Genomic DNA, 21,053 nt, shown 5'->3' with positions numbered 1-21,053 from the left:
CCATGTTGTTTAACATCTACATGAAGCCGCTGGGAGAGATCATACGGAGTTTCGGGGTGCGATGTCATCTGTACGCAGATGATGTCCAACTCTGTCACTCCTTTCCACCTGCTACTAAGGAGGCTGTCCAGGTCCTGAACCGGTGCTTGGCCGCTGTGACGGTCTGGATGAGGGCGAACAAATTGAAACTGAATCCAGACAAGACAGAGGTACTCCTGGTTAGTCGCAAGGCCGAACAGGGTATAGGGTTACAGCCTGTGTTGGACGGGGTCGCACTCCCCCTGAAGACGCAGGTTCGCAGCTTGGGTGTGATCCTGGACTCATCGCTGAGCCTGGAACCCCAGGTTTCGGCGGTGACCAGGGGAGCATTTGCACAGTTAAAGCTCGTGCGCCAGCTGCGCCCGTAACTTGGGAAGTCTGACTTGGCCACGGTAGTCCACGCTCTGGTTACATCCCGTTTAGACTACTGCAACGCTCTCTACGTGGGGTTGCCTTTGAAGACGGCTGGGAAGCTCCAACTAGTCCAACGTGCGGCAGCCATGATACTAACAGGAGCGGAGCGCAGGGAGCATACAACTCCTTTGCTGCACCAGCTCCACTGGCTGCCGATTTGCTACCGGGCTCAATTCAAAGTGCTGGCGTTGGCCTTTAAAGCCCTAAACGGTTCTGGCCCAAGCTACCTATCCGAATGTATCTCTGCTTATGAACCCACCAGGACTCTAAGATCTTCTGGGGAGGCCCTGCTCTCGATCCTGCCTGCATCACAGGCACGGCTGGCGGGGACGAGGGACAGGGCCTTTTCTGTGGTGGCCCCTCGGCTGTGGAGCGCCCTTCCCATGGACATTAGATCAGCCCCTTCGTTAATGGTGTTTTGAAGAAAACTAAAAACCTGGCTGTTCGAACAGGCGTTCGGTTAAACAATGCAATGTACACGATGAATATAGGAAACGGAATTATGGAAGACGAATTGGATCACGATTCTAGTTACGAGACGTTAATGTGTTGTTATTGATATGTCATTTTGTATATTATGCTGTTAATGGTTTTTAAATTTTGTATGCTGTCGGATTGACTTTTGCTCTTGTTGTAAACCGCGTTGAGTCGCCTACAAGGCTGAGAAATTGCGGTATACAAGCAAAATAAATAAATAAATAAATACCATGCACAATTCAAAGTGCTGTCTTTGGCGTATAAAGCCCTAAACAGCCCCGGCCCAAATTACCTGTCTGAACGCATCTCCCCCTATGAACCATCGCAGAGATTAAGATCCTCCGGGGAGGCCCTCCTTTCTGTTCCGCCATTGTCACAGGCACAATTGGTGGGGACGAGAGACAGGGCCTTCTCGGTGATTGCTCCCCAGCTATGGAACTCCCTTCCTGGTAAGATCAGGTCGGCCCCCTCCCTCCTGTCCTTTAGAAGGATGATAAAAACTTGGCTGTAACTCTAAAACCGCTGGACTAATTGCCACCAAATTTGGCCACAAGACACCTACTAACCAAAGGAGTGACCATCACTCAAAAAAATTCATTTTATTATTTGGGAGTTGTAGTTGCTGGTATTTAGTTCACCTACAATCAAAGAGTATTCTGAACTCCACCAACAATGGAATTGAACCAAACTTGGGACACAGGACTCCAATGACCAACAGAAAACACTAGAAGGGTTTGGTGGGCATGACCTTGAATTTTTAAGTTGTAGTTCACCTACCTCCAGAGAGCACTGTGGACTTAAACAATGAAGGATCTAGACCAATACTCCATATGCCCAAATATGAACCCAGATGGAGTTTGGGGAAAACAGACCTTGACATCTGGGAGTTGTAGTTATTGGGATTTATAGTTCACCTACAATCAAAGAGCATCCTGAACTCCCCAAAGACAGAATTGGGCCAAACTTCCCACACAGAACCTCTATGACCAATAGAATATCCTGTGTTTTCTAGTGGTCTTTAGTAACCCTTCTGACACCCCTTCATGACCCCTCAGGGGTCCCGACCCCCAGGTTGAGAAATGCTGCCTTAAGGCCATCCAGTCCTACGTTCTTCACCAGGGCAAGAAAACATAATCTAAGCCCTCCTGACAAAGAGCCATCCAGCCAGAGATATAGATAGATATATACGATTCACACACACATATATGTATATGATAGTACCATATATTTAAAAGAGACCCCTAAAGAAGGACAATTATATGTTGTATGTTCAAGAGTAGGCAAACCAGACAATCTCTACAACACTGGCAAAGAAACAAGAAAGATCCCAGAATATCTGCTTTCCTCCTACAGTTGATCTGATGCTTTGAGGGATCTGGATGGAGCTCATATCTCCTCCACTTCGTAGTTAAGGGGGGGGGGGGGGGGAGAGGAGAGTCAGGTTTTAGGGATTGGCCACAAGGCTAAGTTGCCAGAGTAGGTGTCGGGAAAATAAGGTGTTAAACCAATTGATTTTGTCATGAATTTACATCACATATTCTCCCAAATGGGACCCAGGACAGCCCCCAACATGTCTGAGCAGAGATTTGAACCTTGGTGTGCCAACTCATAGACCCAACACTAAGGTCATTAGACCATACTGGCTACAATCATCGATTCCTTACAGTCTATTCTTTCTTGCTCTCTCTCCAATGCATTATGAATATATCCTGTGACAGCTATCTTCACAATGCACCCTTTAATGGATGTCTTTTGCATTTCATTGCCGTACCATGACAGATTTGCCATTTAGAGAAGAGTCAAGGGGAGAGAAGATTTATTATTTTGACAATTGAGAAGGAGAGAGAGACTTCCAGTTTTCTGTCTCATTCCTCTGTCCTCAGGACTGTGCACTTTTGATAAGAGGAGCACACAATGTGGGTGGCAGACCCAGAATAATGGCCTGGAAGGTGGGGGGATTGTCAAGGATAACTAAAGGTGGGCAAAGCAGGAAACGATAATATGAGCAGAAACAGTTACAGAAATAGATAAAGTGGGGATTACACACCTTATTATGCATGTGATTGAGCATGTGACTATGTTAAGGTATTTTGGACACCTGATTTCAGCTATATATCATCTGTAACCAAAGAAAAAATAATCAGCATGCTATAGTCTTTATTAATTGTTTAATTATACAAAGAAGCAGTTGTTGCATGAGGATCTAGATTTGTGGTTTGGTTTTTGTTTGCTTTTTTGCTTTAGTAGTACCAAGGACAAATAAGATTCCAAGGCCGCAACCCAGCCAAGGGCTCTCCTTGCGTGAAGGCTCCCTCGGCTGGGCCGCAGAGTTAGTCATGGGAGTTCTGTGTGCCAAGGTTTGTTCTAATCCATCGTTGGTGGAGTTCAGAATGCTCTTTGATTTTAGGTAAATTATAAATCCCAGCAACTACAACTCTCAAATATCGAGGTCTATTTTCCCCAAACTCCACCACATTTGGGTATATTGAGTATTTGTGCTAATTCTGGTCCAGATCTATCATTGTTTGAGTCCACAGTGCTCTCTGGATGTAGGTGAACTACAACTCCAAAACTCAAGGTCAATGCTCACCAAACACTTCCAGTATTTTCTGTTAGTCATGGGAATTCTGTGTACCAAGTTTGGTTCAGTTCCATCGTTGGTGGAGTTCAGAATGCTCTTTGATTGTAGCTGAACTATAAATCCCAGCAACTACAACTCTCAAATGACAAAATAAATTCTCCCCAACCCCACCAGTATTTAAATGTGGGCATATTAGGTATTTGTGCCAAATTTAGTCCAGTGAATGAAAATACATCCTGCATATCAGATATTTACATTATGATTCATAACACGAGCAAAATGACAGTTATGAAGTAGCAATGAAAATAATTTTATGGTTGAGGGTCACCACAACATGAGGAACTGGATTAAGAGGTCATGGCATTAGGAAGGTTGAGAACCACTGTTCTAGAGCCATATAGCCTGAAAAAACCTACAACAACCCTGTTTAAGGAGCTCCGGGAGTTCATCTCCCGGTCACAATTCAAAGTGCAGGTGCTCACTTACAAAGCCCTAAACAGTTTGGGACCCGCCTACCTGCGTGACCGCATTTCATATATGAACCCACGCATTCCCTTTGGTCATCTGGAGAGGCACTGCTCACGATCCCACCTGCGTCGCAAGCGCTTTTGGTGGGGACAAGGGACAGGGCCTTCTCTGTGGTGGCCCCCCGACTCTGGAACTCTCTCCCCAAGGACATCAGACAAGTCCCAACGTTGGCAATCTTTAGGAAGAGCCTGAAGACCTGGCTGTTCCAGTGTGCCTTTCCAGATTAGGAAACTCCTGGCATCATGTCCCAAACGCACTTTGTTAGAGACCAGGATTGTCTGCACATTGCACCTACCTCCAAAAAACCTCTACATACCTCTTGTCAAGTTCAGCACTTTTAAATTCTGTCCATTACATTTGGCCTGGCCTATAGGTTTTTAATGCGTCATGGTGTCATTGTTTTTAGTATTTTATTGTTTTTGCTTGATGTTTTATTATTTGCTTATGAGTTTTACTGTTAGATTTGTATGTTGTTGTTGTTGGCGGCCTTGGCCTTTGTAAGCCGCATCGAGTCCTTCGGGAGATTTTGTGGGGTATAAATAAAGTTAATAATTTTTTTTTTGTCGTGTCAGGAGCAACCGCTCCTGTTGTGAGAGAATTGGCCGTCTGCAAGGACGTTGCCCAGGGGACGCCCGGATGATTTCTGATGTTTTTATCATCCTTGTGGGAGGCTTCTCTCATGTCCCCGCATGAGGAGCTGGAGCTGATAGAGGGAGCTCATCCGCCTCTCCCGGGATTCGAACCTGCGACCTGTCGGTCTTCAGTCCTGCCAGCACAGGGGTTTAACCCACTGCGCCACCGGGGGCTCCAGTTAATAATAATAATAATAATAATAATAATAATAATAATAATAGCAACAACAACAACAACAACAACAACAACCCAGTGATTCTGCCCATGAAAGCCTTCGACAATACATCATTTTCTTTCTTTAATTGTTTGTTTTCTATGACATCAAACTGGTCCTCAAATTACCTCTGATAGGGACGAAGTACAGGCAGTTTGTTTTAAGGTCATGACGTGAGCAGCTTCAAGTATGGTATGATCTGTTTACCATTTGCCAGCATGTACCATTCCTAACCTGGTTTTCTGCCTTCCTCAGTTTCTTGCGGTAGAAGATATTGCAGCTGCCAAACCCTCCTCTGCACGACATTCTTACCCATGGAAATTGTTTGTTGTTGTTGTTCTTTAAATATAAGCTCTGGATACAAGGCTACAGCATATAAGAAACAAATCCATCCCTCTTTCGTCTGCCTTTCTTCTACCTTTGCTGTTTATTTTGTTTGATTCGCCGGAGATCTGGAATGCCAAACAAATCAGTGGGAAAGAAATTACCTCCTTGCTCGAATCCCTTCTGCACCTTGCATGGAGACTTCTGTTTTTAGCGTCTGTACATCTCTTGCGACCGAAGACAATTCTTCCAGCATCGCTTGCCTTAAAGAGGAAATACAAACAAAGCGAGCTGTCAGTGGAAGCAGCCTATGCTTAGCAAAGAAGACGTACAGATGAAGAAAAACTACTGGGGGCAAGCGCATAGTTCAGAAGTCAGCAAAACTGTCAGAAGAATATGATTATTGTGGAAAGCGGGGAGAGGGAAGGACTTCAGGTTGGCAAAAGCAATGAAGGATCAAGCAAACCAAGGTAAAGCATTACTTCTGTATGCAGGATCTTGCAAAATAACAATGTAAAAATAAGGTACTTTAGAGATATCATTCTGTCTGGCAAAGGCTAGTTATAAAATTAGTTACCTGTGCACTATTTATTTCCTGTTTTGTATAGCTTTGTGTCAACATGTCGTAATCTGCAAATGAGTTTTGTCATCGATTTGATTCTTAGCACAAGTTGTCACTAGACTAGACATCAAACCGAGAATATTGTAATATTTGGAATGTTGATTTTGCTTTTCGAATGAAAAAGTAAAGCAACCTCTCAACGTTTTTATTTCCAGCTTTGCACCCACGAGGAATGCAAGAATTTATCATGTAAAAACAGCTGCAATTTGCATTTTACAGATATCAGTTCTTAGAAACGGACATGCTTTATGAAGAAAAGGCTTCGATGGACCACACAGCGAACACGTTGCTACAACTGAGCCAAGACAGGAAACTCTGCAGGAATATGTTGGTCTCTAAAGAGATCAATGTGTCGAATGTGTATAATCTGACTCTGTATGTTGAAGATGCAATGAACTGCTCTTGCGAGAAGAGTCTCCCTCCACTCTGTAACACCTCTCTTCATGAAAACAGTCCTCTTCCCGAGAAAAACTGGCCCGCCTTGCTAGTTATCGTTGTGATGATTGTAACAATCGCTGGAAATATTCTTGTCATCATGGCTGTATCATTAGAGAAAAGGCTGCAGAATGCTACGAACTATTTCCTGATGTCACTTGCCATTGCTGACATGCTCTTGGGGTTTCTTGTCATGCCTGTATCAATGCTGACAATATTATATGGTGAGTACAACAGTTCATGTACTTTGGGCTAACATAAATTCATATAAATACAGTTAAAGCAGAAGTCTCTTGTGGTTTATGAAAAGTGACAATTGTGACTTGCAGCAATATTAGATTTAAGCCTCAAATTGAAGAAATTCTAACATACATTATCTTCATTATTGTACTTCTCTACTGTATGTCGTACATTTCCATGATGTGTTAGGCAACATTAGGAAAACCAGGGGCCCAATACCAGCTCTAAAAATAACCTAGATGTTTTGTCGAAGGCTTTCATGGCTGGAATCACTGGGTTGTTGTAGGTTTTTTCAGGCTATATGGCCATGTTCTAGAGGCATTCTCTCCTGACGTTTCGCCTGCATCTATGGCAAGCATCCTCAGAGGTAATGAGGTCTGCTGGAACCAGGAAAATTGGGTTTATATATCTGTGGAATGACCAGGGTGGAATGACCTAGACGTTGTTGTGCTGCAGCTTCTAACACTCCTCACCATTGATTGTGGATGACTGGGGCAATCTGGATCAACCTCTAAAGAGCTTCTCTGGCCCCTTCTACACTGCCATATAATCCACATTATCAAAGCTGATAATCCACATTATTGTGCGGATGACATGATAAATAAATAATCCACATTATTGTCTTTGGACTGCACTATATGAGTTCTGTTTAACATCTTTATTAATGACTTAGATGAAGGCTTAGAAGGCATGATCATCAAGTTTGCAGATGACACCAAATTGGGAGGGATAGCCAATACTCCAGAAGACAGGAACAGATTTCAAAATGATCTTGACAGATTAGAGCAGGGGTCCACAAACTTTTTGAATAGAGGGCGGGATCACAGTCCCTCAAACTGTTGGAGGGCCGGATTATAATTTGAAAAAAAAAATGGATGAATTCCTATCCACACCTCACATGTCTTATTTCTAGTGCAAAAAACACTTTAAATAATACAATAATTAAAATGAAGAACTATTTTAACAAATATAAACTTAGCAGTTTAGAATAAATATAAACCTAGCAGTTTGAAAACATGCAAATGTGAGTAGATCAATAGGTATCGCTCCGGCAGGAAGGTAACGGCGCTCCATGCAGTCATGCCGGCCACATGACCTTGAAGGTGTCTATGGACAACACCGGCTCTTCGGCTTAGAAATGGAGATGAGCAGCAGAGTCCCAGAGTCGGACATGACTGGATTTAAGGTCAGGGGACAACATTTGCCCGCCGCACCCCCCCTTTTCCTGCCTCCTGGATGCGGCAAGGCCGCATCCCGAAAGCAGGAGAGGCTCGGCCCACGGAGGCAGAGGGCAAAGTGGGCCCAAGCCGCTTTGCCCGCCGCCTCACCCCCCCCCCCTTCTACTGCCTCCTGGATGCTGCGAGGCCGCATCCCGAAGGCAGGAGAGCCTGGGCCCACGGAGGCGGAGGGCAAAGCGGGCCCAAGGGCTCTGCAGAGCTGCAGCATCCCTGGGAAAAATACAAAGGGAAGCAACCTCAAGTAACTGCAAGGTAAAGCAAACCAGGCTCCTGGGAGACGGAACAGTAGTTGCTGGGATTTATAGTTCACCTACAATCAAAGAGCATTCTGAACCCCACCAACGATGGAATTGAACCAAACTTGGCGCACAGAACTCCCATGACCAACAGAAAATACCAGAAGTGTTTGGTGGGCAGTGTCTTTTGGTTTTGGAGTTGTAGTTCACCTACATCCAGAGAGCACTGTGGACTCAAACAATGATGGATCTGGACCAAACTCTACACAAATACTCAATATGCTCAAATGTCAACAGTGGTGGAGTTTGGGGGAAATAGAATCTTGACATTTGGGAGTTGTAGTTGCTGGGATTTGTAGTTCACTTATAATCACAGAGCATTCTTAACCCCACCAACAATAGAATTGGGCCAAACCTCTAACACAGAACCCCCATGACCACCAGAGTGGGCCAAAGCAACGCGTGGCAGAGGACGGCTAGTATTTTATAGAAAGCTACAGTTGAATGTAAACACCTTGAAAGGTGCCGACCTATACTGGGTGCTCAAGCCACTAATGACTCAGGAGCCTAAAGCATTGCATTAAGGAAAATGAGTGAACAGCAGAATGTCTATAAACAGTCAGTTTGCTTCCTTCCTTTCACAACACCCGCAAGGTGGAAATTGTTCTCTTTCACCCGAACACATTTTTCGATTTCAGCCGCAGCATGGGGGAGAACGCTTTTATTTTTTATGACAAACTTCTCAGTGTGTGTCCATAGAACTATAAACAAATCACTCAATCTCTCAGTGTGGAGTCTACCAGCACTGCTATCTGAAGGTGGCATCCGCCACTTTAGAGGTACCAAAAAAAAACTTATTCTTAAATGGATATTTTATTCTCCTTTTGCGGTATTTTTGTATCTTTTTTCCAAAACCTATTTGCTTTAGTGTTACCTCCCTCTCCACGGGTTCAAACTCTTGCTATAAATGTGATTTATGGCTGTTATTATCATTTTGGTTGTTGCCTTTACAACCTCTTTCTGAAGGCTTTTTGCTTGCTCTTCCATATTCTCCCCAACTAATTTCAGGGTCTGCAAGAAGTCCTTACATCAACATGCCTGCTTCGATTTCCCGTTTCTGTTTTGTGGTTGCCCAAAACATTCTGGATGGTGGAGGATAAAGCACATTCCCTAAATAAATGTTTGTGTCATAGCTCTCACTAGGGCTCTGTTGTAGTTAATATAATGTCCCTATTTAGTGTCTACAAAAGTGAATTACTTTCTATAGTTTGGGAACTTGTTCTAAAATTCTGTATTACTATAACCACACACAGAGTTTATGGGAGGTCATGGGTGAATCTCATATTTTAAAAACACAATGTAATCTAGCATAATAATAATAATAATAATAATAATAATAATAATAATAATAATACTCTGGCACAAACCAGTCAAGGTGGTCCCAGTGGTGATTGGAACACTGGGTGCAGTGCCTAAAGACCTTGGCCTGCACTTAAACACAATTGGTGCTGACAAAATTACCATTTGCGCGCATTATTCGCCAATACATCACACAGTCCTAGACACTTGGGAAGTGTCCGACGTGTGAGCCAATACAACAGCCAGCAGAGTGTCTGCTGTGGACTCATCTTGTTGTGTTTCTAATAATAATAATAATAATAATAATAATAATAATAACAATAATACATCGCACAGTCCTAGACACTTGGGAAGTGTCCAACGTGTGATCCAATACAAAAGCCAGCAGAGGGTCAGCTGTGGACTCATCTTGTTGTGTTTCAAATAATAATAATAATAATAATAATAATAATAATAATAATAATAAATCACACAGTCCTAGACACTTAGGAAGTGTCCGACGTGTGATCCAATACAACAGCCAGCAGTGTGTCTGCTGTGGACTCAGCTTGTTGTGTTTCTAATAATAATAATAATAATAATAATAATATTACATTGCACAATCCTAGACACTTGGGAAGTGTCCAACATGTGATCCAATACAACAGCCAGCAGTGTGTCTGCTCTGGACTCATCTTGTTGTTTTTCAAATAATAATAATAATAATAATAATAATAATAATAATAATATAAATCACACAGTCCTAGACACTTGGGAAGTGTCCGACGTGTGATCCAATACAACAGCCAGCAGAGTGTCTGCTGTGGACTCAGCTTGTTGTGTTTCTAATAATAATAATAATAATAATAATAATATTACATCGCACAATCCTAGACACTTGGGAAGTGTCCAACATGTGATCCAATACAACAGCCAGCAGGGTGTCTGCTCTGGACTCATCTTGTTGTTTTTCAAATAATAATAATAATAATAATAATAATAATAATAATATAAATCACACAGTCCTAGACACTTGGGAAGTGTCCGACGTGTGATCCAATACAACAGCCAGCAGAGTGTCTGCTGTGGACTCAGCTTGTTGTGTTTCTAATAATAATAATAATAATAATAATAATAATACATCGCACAGTCTTAGACACTTGGGAAGTGTCCGACGTGTGAGCCAATACAACAGCCAGCAGAGTGTCTGCTGTGGACTCAGCTTGTTGTGTTTCTAATAATAATAATAATAATAATAATAATAATAATAATAATACATCGCACAGTCTTAGACACTTGGGAAGTGTCCGACGTGTGATCCAATACAACAGCCAGCAGAGTGTCTGCTGTGGACTCAGCTTGTTGTGTTTCTAATAATAATAATAATAATAATAATAATAATAATAATAAATCACACAGTCCTAGGCACTTGGGAAGTGTCCGACGTGTGATACAATCCAACAGCCAGCAGAGTGTCTGCTGTGGACTCAGCTTGTTGTGTTTCTAATAATAATAATAATAATAATAATAATAATAAATCACACAGTCCTAGGCACTTGGGAAGTGTCCGACGTGTGATCCAATACAACAGCCAGCAGTGTGTCTGCTGTGGACTCATCTTGTTGTGTTTCAAATAATAATAATAATAATAATAATAATAATAATAATAATAATAAATCACACAGTCCTAGGCACTTGGGAAGTGTCCGACGTGTGATCCAATACAACAGCCAGCAGTGTGTCTGCTGTGGACTCATCTTGTTGTGTTTCAAATAATAATAATAATAATAATCATCATCATCATCATCATCATTATCTTTATTACTATTCCACCCATCTCCCTGAAAGGACTTCATTTCCCAGAAGGAAACACTAGTTGATCGGATCATCTGATGGAGTATAATGAAGTTGAAATGTAGCATTCACAATAACTACTGTTATATTTGATTACACAGTCATTTTTCTTGGAAGCGAAGGTGTATAACGTGTACTTTGTGACAGAGGGAGTTCTAGAATGCCTCTGTACCCTTTTGTTTGACTTCTTTGTTTTCTTTCTATGATGGATGCATTCAAGCCTTTTCTGCTTCCTGCCTGCCTGCCGAGGCCTCTCCTCCCTTCTTTCCAAACATTAGTCTTCTTATGTCTTTGCATGGAGAGGGAGCATCTATCTTCTATTCTATCCCAGTTGCCTTTCCTGAAACAATAAATGTAAGCATTGCCCTTCTTTTAATCTTACAAGGGCACCCATCCTCTCCTGTGTTCTATCACAAGCTCATGTTGCACTGCCTCCCGTAAACCTTAATATTTCCACCAAATATTCCTACCATAAATCCACATAGCTATTTGAGATAATAGATCAATTATATAGCAAATACGGAAATACCCTAAAGGCATCAGATCCCTTTTGATTTTGAAAGTTGAACAGGTTCAGCTCTGGTTAGCACTTGGATGAGCAGTTACTTACTTACTTAAGCAATCCCTCGTAGTCCGAGGATGATGGTCCTCCAAGGTCAGTGTTTTGGCGGTGGGTCCATAGGTGACTGTAGAGCCCTATTCTTGACTCGCATCTTCTCCCGCAGTGAGGGCATTGGTTTCCAGGTGGAAGTCGGTCCCGGTCGGGGTTGGCTTGATGCGCCTTCCTCTTGGCACATTTCTCTCTTTCGCCCTCTATTTGTGCCTCTTCAAATTCTACAGCACTGCTGGTCACAGCTGACCTCCAGCTGGAGTGCTCAAGGGCCAGGGCTTCCCAATTCTCAGTGTTTATGCCAGAGTTTTTAAGGTTGGCTTTGAGCCCATCTTTAAATCTCTTTTCCTGTCCAACAATATTCCGTTTTCCGTACTTGAGTTTGGAGTAGAGCAAATGCTTTGGGAGACGGTGGTCGGGCCGGTCCAGCAGAGTTGATGGGGGAGGACCATCTGTTCAATGCTGGTGGTCTTTGCTTCCAGCATGCTGACATTTGTCCGCTTGTCTTCCCAAGAGATTTGCAGGATTTTTCGGAGACAAAATCAAGGAGTTGCATGTGACGTCTGTAGACAGTCAATGTCTCGCAGGCAAATGGCAGGGTTGGGAGGACAATAGCTTTATAAACAAGCACCTTGGTATCCTAACGGATGTCCCAGTCCACAAACACTCTCTGCTTCTTTTGGAAAAATGCTGCACTCGCAGAGCTCAGGCGGTGTTGTATTTCAGTGTCAATGTTGATTTTTGTGGAAAGGTGGCTGCCAAGGTAGCGGAAATGGTCAACATTTTCTAATGTTACACCATTAAGCTGTATCTCTGGCATTGGAGGGGGGTTGGCTGGTGACTGCTGGAAGAGCACTTTGGTTTTCTCGATGTTTAATGACAGGCTGAGCTGCTTGTATGCTTCTGTGAAGGTGTTTAGAGTGCCTTGTAGGTCTTCTTCTGAATGCGCACAGATGACATTGTCATCAGCATACTGGATTTCTATAACTGATGTTGTTGTAACCTTGGTTTTGGCTTTCAGTCTGCTGAGGTTAAATAGCTTGCCATCTGTCTGATAGATGAATTCCACTCCGGTGGAAAGCTTCCTGTCAACAAGATGAAGTATCATAGCGATGAAGATGGAGAATAAAGCTGGGGCAATAACACAGACCATCAACAAATACCAGGTGTTGTAGGAAGACATGGAGAAAACCACCTCTGAGTATTCCTTGCTGAAGAAAAGTGAATGAAACTCATGGGAATGCCATAAGTCAATAGGCACCTTGAAGGCACAAACACATACAGACAGATTTAATTAGTACTTTAAGAATGATAAATATCCAATGTATTGTCGAAGGCTTTCATGGCTGGAATCACTGGGTTGTTGTAGGTTTTTCAGGCTATATGGCCATGTTCTAGAGGCATTCTCTCCTGACGTTTCGCCTGCATCTATGGCAAGTATCCTCAGAAGTAGTGAGTGCCTCTAGAACATGGCCATATAGCCCGAAAAAACCTACAACAACCCAGATAAATATCCAGTTAACCCAGTCAAATTACATATAGATATCTGTTAATTCCTCTCCTTGGTTGCAGGATATGTGTGGCGTCTGCCTCCAGATCTCTGTGTTATGTGGATATATTTAGATGTGCTTCTCTCCACCGCTTCTATTATGCATCTCTGCGCTATCTCCCTGGATCGCTATATTGCCATAAGAAGGCCCATCCATCACAGCCGTTTTAACTCGAGAACAAAAGCTGTTGCAAAAATCATTGCAGTTTGGACTATCTCCATAGGTGAGTAGAGCTCTTTTTCCTTAGGTGACACAGAAAAAGAGAGATTTCTGGTCCACACTGGGATAAGAAATGTAACAGAAAAGGCAATTAGTCCTCTTTTAGTTTTGTAATTTCCACTGGTAGTAAAGCAACAAATTTGGGGGGGGGGGGGGGGAGTTGCCTCTTATTTTGAAAAGACAAGAAACATTGAGAAACAACATTAGATAGTATGATAGTATACTCTGCTACATTTCACAGATAATAACTAGGACATGTGGCTAAACAACATTTGTGTGGTCATGAAAGCAAAAGTCATTGATGGGTAAGAATAGACAATCTAAGTTAGACTGTAGCAGTTTGCTTTTTGGCCAAGACTAATAGAGTGCCACTTAATTTTGCGTGCAGCATTTAAGTAATTTGAAGACAAGGGAAGGAGTTGGAGGAGGAGAGAGAAACTGGGACATTTTAAGAGCAGCTGAAAGAACGGGATGACAGATGACAGGCATGTAGCCGGGGGGGGGGGGGGCTTGAGGGGCTTCACCCCCCCTGAAATTCTCAGGGTGGTCCGCAAGAAGGCCTTACCAGTACATTATTGAAACTGCTATGTTTATTCATATCATGATCTGATCACCATGCTCAATATATCCCATATGCATGGGGGTATTGGGGTAACGATACAAAAGGTTTGCTAGAGCAGATCCTCAGCCCCCCCACCCTTTGAATGAAACTCAGCTCCCTCCCCCCCCGAATCAAACTCAGCACCCCTGAATCAAAATCCTGGCTATGGGCCTGACAGATGATTAAGTAAATGTAAAGGTCCAACTCTGTCCGACTCTGAGGGGTGGTGCTCATCTCCATTTCTAAGCCAAAGAGCCAGTGTTGTCCATAGACGCCTCCAAGGTCACGTGGCCGGCATGACTGCATGGAGTGCTATCACCTTCCCGGAAAAGCAGTACCCATTGATCTACTCACATTTGCATGTTTTTGAACTGCTAGGTTGGCAGAAGCTGGAGCTAATAGTGGGAGCTCACCCTACTCCTTGGATTCAAGCTGCCAAACTTTTGGTCACCAAGTTCCGCAGCTCAGCGGTTTAACCCGCTGTGCCACCAGGGGGGCCGTGACAGATGATTAATCAGGGCCAAATTAGGACAATTGGAGGTTAAGTGATAGAGGGCAAACCCCGTCCATTCTTGATCATGACTCCAGTGCTTGGTGTTTCTGCCGTCAACTGAAGACATTTGTTTGCCAGATATTTTCCTGATTGTTAATGTTGTCAGTTGCTTTTGGGTTTTAACACATTGTTTTTAATGTTCTAGTACTTTCACTTACCATTTGCATTGTATTTAGGTTAATGATCATATTTGGTCTGTATGAACTCTCTCAGACCAATGTTGATGGCCCTGTCAAAAGACATTCATCTGGGCTCCAACATGCAAAGGGTTCTTTGGCGGTCAAAGTACGTGTTCCTGGTGCCTGCTGTCTAGTACTGAAACATTTCAGCTACAGCGTATGGCTCCTGTTGCCAGGTAGTCAAACAATCAAAATATACCCTTCTGTTTCCTGTCATGTAGCAGTAAAGTATAGTCTTGAAGTACATACTCACAGTCCCGGAGGTTTCTTTAATCCCTGGAATGCAGATATATGGTTTGTGTGAGCATAGACTGTGCCACTGAGGCCCTTTACACACAGCTGTATACAATCCGCATTGAACTGGATTATATGGCAGTCCTTGCAGACAGCCAATTCTCTCACACCAGAAGCAACTTGCAGTTTATCAAGTTACTCCTGACACGGAAAAAAACCAAAACAAACCCAGTGTCTTGTTTTCAGTTTATTTGCAACATGTCTTTATGGTGTATTGTGTGAGCTCCCTTTCACACTGCCATATAAAATCCAGATTATCTGCTTTGAACTGGATTATATGGCAGTGTATATTAATATAATCCAGTGCAAAGCAGATAATCTGGATTATTTGTCAGCATAGAAGGGGCTTGAATGTAGAGAGACGATTTTGACAGGTACATTAAATATTGTATAATGCCTCTGTTTAGTTCTTTAACAGTTGTCTGCTTGGGCGAGTAATAGGGTGGTGCAATGGGTTAAACCTTTGTGCTGATGAACTGCTGATCTGAAGGTTGGCAGTTTAAATCTGAAGGACGGGGTGAGCTCCCACTGTCAGCCTTAGCTCCTGCCAACCTAGCAGTTTGAAAATATGCAAATGTGAGTAGATCAATAGGTACTGCTTAGGCAGGAAAAGGCAAAAAGTTGCTCCAAGCAGTCATGCCGGCCACACAACCAGGAGATGACAACGGACGCAGACTCCTTGGCTTGGAAATGGAGAAATATCACCTCCCCTAGAGTCGGAGATGAGCATCGCCTCCACAGCCGGAAATGAAAGGAGAAGCCTTTGCTTTTGTCTGTGTATTTGTGTCTCATTGTATGTCATTGTAATCAAAGCAGTGAATGTTTGCCTGTGCCCATTTAAATACTATAATCTGCTGTGAGTCCCCTCGGGGAGATGGGCGGAATATAAATATATTATTATTATTATTATTATTATTATACTGACACAAAAAAGCAGTATGTCACAGCAAACGAGATATATATGCTGGATTTCGTATCACAGAATCACAAGTCAAATTCTTCCCAAGTGTCTGGGACTGTGTGATGTATTATTATTATTATTATTATTATTATTATTATTATTATTATTATTAGCTGTCCCCTGCCATGCGTTGCTGTGGCCCAGTCTGTGTATATGTGTTTTGTGTGGGTATATGTGTGTGTATATCTTTGTGTATATGTGTATATAGTGTGTTTGCATGTGTATATATCTGTGTGTGTGTGCGTATGTATGTGTGTGTGTATATATAAAATGCTATTTTGTTGTTTTTGCTTTTAAAGTCTCTTCTGTTGTGTTTTTCAGTGTTTTTATGAGTGATGGTCACTCATTGGCCTGATAGGTGTCTTGTGTCCAAATTTGGTGTCAATTTGTTTTTGAGTTCTGTTAATCCCACAAACAAACATTCCATTTTTATTTATATAGACTAGCCGTCCCCTGCCACGCGTTGCTGTGGCCCACATGGGGGTTTTGTTTGGGAGATTTGGCCCAATTCTATTGTTGGTGGAGTTCAGAATGCTCTGTGATTGTAGGTGAACTATAAATCCCAGTAACTACAACTCCCAAATGTCAAGATTCTATTTTCCCCAAACTCCACCAGTGTTCACATTTGGGCATATTGAGTATTCGTGTAGAGTTTGGTCCAGATCCAATCATTGTTTGAGTCCACAGTGATCTCTGGATGTAGGTGAACTACAACTCCAAAACTAAAAGACACTGCTCACCAAACCCCTCCAGTATTTTCTGTTGGTCATGGGAGAACTGTGTGTCAAGTTTGTTTCAATTCCATAATTGGTGGGGTTCGGAATGCTCTTTGATTGTAGGTGAACTATAAATCCCAGCAACTACAACTCCCAAATGACAAATTCTTTTTTTTTTTTTTTTGAGTGAAGGACATGCATTGGGTTGTTAAGTGTCTTGTGTACAAATTTGGTGTCAATTCGTCCAGTGGTTTTTGAGTTCTGTTAATCCCACAAACGAACATTACATTGTTATTTATATAGATTATTCTACAAACAAAATGTTTCCACTTAGGCTCCCCATAAGTACTAATATCTATATTAATTATCTTAAACAAACCAGATCCTGTTTTCAGTGGCTTTAAGATGAACGGTATGATTTTAGATCACGGCAGAAATGAAGTGTCACAGAAGAGCTCACGCTCCAGAGAAAATGTCATTTATGAGGATAATAATGACTGCGCTCCAGTTCCAGGAATGTTATCAGTGTGCAGCAGTGACATGTTAAAAATATGACTACTATTCTTAGCTTCCCTTTTCCTTTTTGTAACCCAATTTCTAGGTATTTCAATGCCGGTTCCTGTGTTTGGGCTACATGATCATTCCAAGGTTTTCCGGAATGGAAGCTGTCTGCTTGCGGATGAGAATTTTGTCTTAATCGGCTCTTTTGTGGCATTTTTCATCCCGTTGGTTATAATGTTGATCACCTACTTTTTAACCATCAAATCTCTCCAAAAGGAAGCCATGCTGTGCATGAATGACCTCCATTCCAGACCCAAGTTTGCCTCGTTCAGTTTCTTCCCTCAAAGTTCTCTGATTTCCAACAAATTCTTCCAACGCTCTCTGAGCAAAGAGTCGGGAATCTCTGGAAGAAGGACAATGCAATCCATCAGTAACGAACAGAAAGCATCCAAAGTACTTGGGATTGTCTTCTTCTTGTTTGTCGTGATGTGGTGTCCGTTTTTCATCACCAACGTCATGACGGTCATTTGCAAGGAGGCATGCAATAAAGAAGTCATTGAAAGGCTGCTTAACGTTTTTGTCTGGATTGGCTACCTCTCTTCAGCTGTCAATCCGCTTGTATACACACTCTTCAATAAAACCTACCGGACTGCTTTTTCACGGTACATCAGATGTCACTACAGAGAGGAAAAGAAACCCTTGCAAATGTTCTTGGCCAACACCATCCCTGCCATAGCATGCCATTCAGGCCATCTTAAAAAGGAATCGGAACTGTTGGCTAAGGACATCTCTATAGTGAACCATGGAAGATGTAATTTGGATGGGACTTTAAAGAGCAACGCCAGTCAAGAAAACGAAAAGGTTAGTTGTTTGTGACTGCGTGAACCTGTCTGCAGCTGCCATGGCAACTCTGGGATGTTCCCCGAGACATTTCCACCGCTTTTTCAGCTTCGGGAGAGCAGCTAGGAAGGCTCAATTCTATTCTGCTATCGGTGGAAATCTGAATTTAGATGCTATAATTCAGGGGTCCTCAAACTAAGGCCTGAGGGCCAGATACGGCCCTCCAAGGTCATCTATCCGGCCCTCGCTCAGGGTCAATCTAAGTCTGAAATGACTTGAAAGCACACAACAACATCAACAACAATCCTATCTCATCTTCGTTCATCTGGAGTCAAGAAAATGAAAAGGTTAGTTGTTTGTGACTGCGTGAACCTGTCTGCAGCTACCATGGCAACTCTGGGACGTTCCCCAAGACATTTCCACCTAAGCTTTTTCAGCTTTGGGAGAGCAGCTAGGAAGGCTCAATCCTATTCTGCTATCGGTGGAAATCTGAATTTAAATGCTATAATTAAGGGGTCCTCAAACTAAGGCCTGGGGGCCGGATACGGCCCTCCAAGGTCATTTATCTGGCCCTCACTCAGGGTCAACCTAAGTCTGAAATGACTTGAAAGCACACAACAACTTCAACAAAAATCCTATCTCATCTTCGTTCATCTGGAGAGGCCCTGCTCTCGATCCCACCAGCATCGCAGGTGCGATTGGTGGGGACGAGGGAGAGGGCCTTTTCAGTGGTGGCCCCTCGACTCTGGAACTATTATAACTATTATTATTATAACTTTATTTGTACCCCGCTAGCATCTCCTGAAGGACTCGATGTGGCTTATATTGGCCAGGCCTCAAAACACAATACAACAATACAATACCTAAAGCAAATTAAAAACAGTTAAGCAGTATAAACAACAAACAATAAACAATAAACATCAAGACACTATAAAACTGGGCCGGGCCAGAGTAATGGGTACAAGATTAAAAGTGCTGGTGTGGCAGGAGGTATGTAGGATTATAAAGTAAGTGCAGTATGCAGCGTGCAGCAATCTTAGTTCTTCTAAAGTGCTTCTGGGACTTGGTATTGGAGATTCCTAATCTGGGAAGGCACATTGGAACAGCCAGGTCTTCAAGTTCTTTTTGAAGACTGCCAATGTAGGGGCCTGTCTAAGATCTTTTGGGAGGGTGTTCCAGAGTTGGGGGGCCACCACAGAAAAGGCCCTGTCTCGAGTCCCCACCAAGCGCGCTTGCGACGCAGGTGGGATCATGAGCAGGGCCTCTCCAGATGACCGAAGTGAACACGTGGGTTCGTAACTCACTCCCTAAGGACATCAGGCAGGCCCCAACTCTGGCAGTCTTCAGGAGGAGTTTGAACACGTGGTTGTTCCAGTGTGCCTTCCCGGAATAATGATCCCATAGCACTTTGTCCCTCCAAAGCACTTTATACTTTTAGGTCTGCTCGTATGTCTTCCACAAACGCCACTATCACCTTTTCGTCCATGCCTCAGCACTATTTCCAATTTTAATTTTTACATTTGGCCTTCCCATAGTTTTAATTGTATGTTGTCTTATTGATAATGTTATATGTTTATCATTTATGTTTTTTTAATTGCTTGTATTGTTGTGATTATTGCCTGTATTGTTGTGTTTGGGCTCGGCCTCATGTAAGCCGCACCGAGTCCCTTGGGGAGATGGTAGCGGGGTACAAATAAAGTGTTGTTGTTATTATTATTATTATTATTATTATTATTATTATTATTATTATTATAAAAGCAGGCCCACACTTCTCATTGAAATACTAATAAGTTTATATTGGTTAAAATTCATTTTAATTATTGTATTGTTTTAAAATGTGTTTTTTTTGCACTACAAATAAGATATGCGCAGTGTGCATAGGAATTCATTCATGCTTTTTTCAAATGATAATCCGGCCCTCCAACAGTTTGAGGGACTGTGACCTGGCCCTCTGTTTAAAAAGTTTGAGGACCCCTGCTATAATTGATGACTATACGATGGCTGCCTGTCTGAACCATTTGCGTCAGGTATCAAACAGACTCAGTGAACTTGATGTCTCAAATAATGATCCTGAAAAATAATTTTCAACAGAAACTACGGTCTCCTGTAATAAAAAATCTGAAAAAAGCTGTTGGCTTTTTAAATGTAAATATGTGGATCATGTGCACTCATGCTGGCCACATGACCTTGGAGGTGTCTACGGACAACGCCAGCTCTTCGGCTTAGAAATGGAGATGTGCACCACACTCCAGAATCAGACACGACTGGACTTCATGTCAGGGGAACACCTTTACCGTTACCTTTTATGTGGATCATATCAGTCCATATGAGAGGAAACACCAGAGCAAATGAAACAAAAACAAAAGACACTCTGGTCCCTTCTACACTGCCCTATTTCCCATAATTTGATCCCAGATTATCTGCTTACCCCATATTATATGGTAGACATGTGCATTTGGGGGAAACCTTGTCCCGTTTTGTGTCCTGGCTTTCGTTGGGCCCCCGATCCATTATTTGTAAGCTTCCCGAAATTGTTTTTATTTATTTATTTACAGCACTTTTACCCCGCCCTTCTGAAACCCCCCCCCCGGGGGGGGTGAGAGGACTCAGAGTGGCTAACAAAGGTAGCAAATCGATGCCACAAATCAATAACACAGTATAAAACCATAAAGACATACAGAGTGAAAACAATAGCAATTAATTATAACCAAATTATCATTTTTGGTTCTTTTATTACGGGGCTCGAAAATCAGATCATTATGGCTGGAGGGGTTTCCCACCCACTGGCTCCCCTTCCCGGTGTATATTCTGCTTATCTGGCACCTGTTGTTTCTACTCTTAGAGTAAGAAGCGCTT

The 21,053-nt window shown here is 42.6% G+C and overlaps 1 protein-coding gene across 1 annotated transcript; it reads left to right on the top strand.

The window, feature by feature from the left end:
* The first annotated feature begins 4,911 nt into the window (after positions 1-4,911).
* HTR2A (5-hydroxytryptamine receptor 2A) lies at positions 4,912-20,425 on the top strand. Its single transcript, XM_067469345.1, has 4 exons — positions 4,912-5,680; positions 6,052-6,491; positions 13,356-13,556; positions 17,458-20,425. Exons 1-4 carry the CDS (start codon positions 5,607-5,609, stop codon positions 18,231-18,233), a joined length of 1,491 nt encoding a protein of 496 aa, XP_067325446.1. The 5' UTR covers positions 4,912-5,606; the 3' UTR covers positions 18,234-20,425.
* The last annotated feature ends 628 nt before the right edge of the window (positions 20,426-21,053 follow it).

The sequence above is a fragment of the Anolis sagrei genome, chromosome 1 (genome assembly GCF_037176765.1).
Source record: "Anolis sagrei isolate rAnoSag1 chromosome 1, rAnoSag1.mat, whole genome shotgun sequence".
NCBI classification, from domain to species: Eukaryota; Metazoa; Chordata; class Lepidosauria; order Squamata; family Dactyloidae; genus Anolis; species Anolis sagrei.
Note: the sequence above shows the minus strand (reverse complement) of the source record. Positions and strands in the feature narration are given on the sequence as shown.